Raw genomic sequence first — 1,666 nt, 5'->3', positions numbered from 1 at the left:
CGTGAGCTCGTCGGGTATGTCCCCGACAATGACCCTCCGACGCTCAAGTTAGGTTGATCGAGAGAAATATGCTCTATCTCAAAGTTCGATCTCAATTAATGTGCAGCAGTTACCTGGTTTACGGCGTATCGGGGTCTATTTATAGTATCCAGTTGTACGGCAAGTACTGGGCCACGTGGCCTCATCTGGTTGATTTCCATTCTGATCGAATGGTCGTCATTGTCCAGGTCTTCTGTCGGTTCCTACGACCCGGGTCGGGTCCTCTGCGACCCGCCCGCTGTGAGGTACGCGGATCCGGTCGCGGAAATGACCATCCTACCCTTAATGAAGGGCTTTTTAGTCTTTTTGCAGGGGGGTTATACATATACCCATCAACGAGATACCTAATTGTGTTCGATGACATATGGGATCAGAGATGTTGGGAAGAGGTGAGAAACTATTGTCCAGACAATAGTAATGGAAGTCGGATCATCATAACAACTAGGCTAGAACAAGTAGCTGAATACGCCCGACTCGGAGAATGGCATTTTAAAAAGAGGTTCCTGAATCAACAAGAAAGTTGGCTTCTTTTTTGCGATAAGGTGTTTGGTGGAGACCATTCATCATGCCCTCCTGAACTTGAGAAAGCTGGAAGGAAGATTGTCAAGAAGTGTGAAGGACTTCCTCTCACAATCATTGCAGTTGCCAGACACCTACACGATGCCGAGAGGACGCCAGAGTACTGGAAGCAGGCAACCAAGAAAGTGCATACAGCCATCATCGGTGCAGACAAGGAAGCATCAGAGGTACTATATAAGAGCTACAAGTATTTACCACAATACCTGAAACCATTTTTTCTCTATATGGGAGTTTTCCCTCATGACTCAGACATCACTGCCTCCAAGCTCACCAACCTATGGTGTGCTGAGGGATTTGTTCAACCATATTGGATCCAAACATCTTTAGAAGATTCTGCCATGAAATCTCTTAAGAAGCTTGTGTCCTCAAATGTCATTAAAGTCCGTGAGCCCGCCTCCTCTGGTGGAATTAAAACGTGCAACGTCTATCCTGCTTTTTGGCATATATGTATGAGAGAAGCTGGGGAGCATAAGTTTTTTCATGTCATTGATAGTATTGCTAATCAAGGTATAGAAAGCCAGCGTCGACTATGCATTCATAACAACGCTGTATTTGGTATAAAAAATGTGCGCAAGTCAACGACATCCGCTCCAAATGTGCGTTCCGCTCCTCTGCACTGGTCCACACCATCAGTATCCAATACCAATGTATTTGAATTTTAGTTTGTTGAGAGTACTGGATGCACTTACTATCCGCTTCTATGGTTTCCCGAGTGGAGTAGTGAAATTAGTTCAGTTAAGATACCTGGCCATCACTTATAACGGGATGCTCCCTGATTCCATATCCAAACTCCGGTATCTTCAGTACTTGATTGTTCATCAATATCTAAGCATCATATATTATGGCAATAGTCGGTCGTATTTGCCCATGGAGGTCTGGACTATGCAAGAATTGAGGCATCTCGAGGTTATGGGAAGCGACATAGCAGATCCTAGTTCTGAGGATGTCCTCTTACCGAACCTCTTAACACTTTCAGGTATTAGCATTCGCAGTTGCACCAAAGAGGTTATTAAAAGAATCCCGAATCTGAAGAGATTAGGAATTCGAA

At 44.7% G+C, this 1,666-nt stretch overlaps 1 protein-coding gene across 1 annotated transcript in view; it reads left to right on the top strand.

Moving 5' to 3' along the window:
- Nucleotides 1-194: 194 nt before the first annotated feature.
- The window catches only part of LOC105180198 (putative late blight resistance protein homolog R1B-13), a 2,146-nt gene continuing 674 nt past the window's right edge, over nt 195-1,666 (top strand). The window contains exon 1 of the mRNA XM_011103861.2: nt 195-785. Within this exon, the coding sequence (XP_011102163.2) occupies nt 210-785 (576 nt within the window). The 5' untranslated portion in view covers nt 195-209. The remainder of the gene's footprint in view (nt 786-1,666) is intronic.

The sequence above is a fragment of the Sesamum indicum genome, unplaced genomic scaffold, assembly GCF_000512975.1.
Source record: "Sesamum indicum cultivar Zhongzhi No. 13 unplaced genomic scaffold, S_indicum_v1.0 scaffold00395, whole genome shotgun sequence".
In the NCBI taxonomy this organism is placed as follows: domain Eukaryota; kingdom Viridiplantae; phylum Streptophyta; class Magnoliopsida; order Lamiales; family Pedaliaceae; genus Sesamum; species Sesamum indicum.
This window is presented reverse-complemented; position numbering and strand designations above follow the sequence as displayed.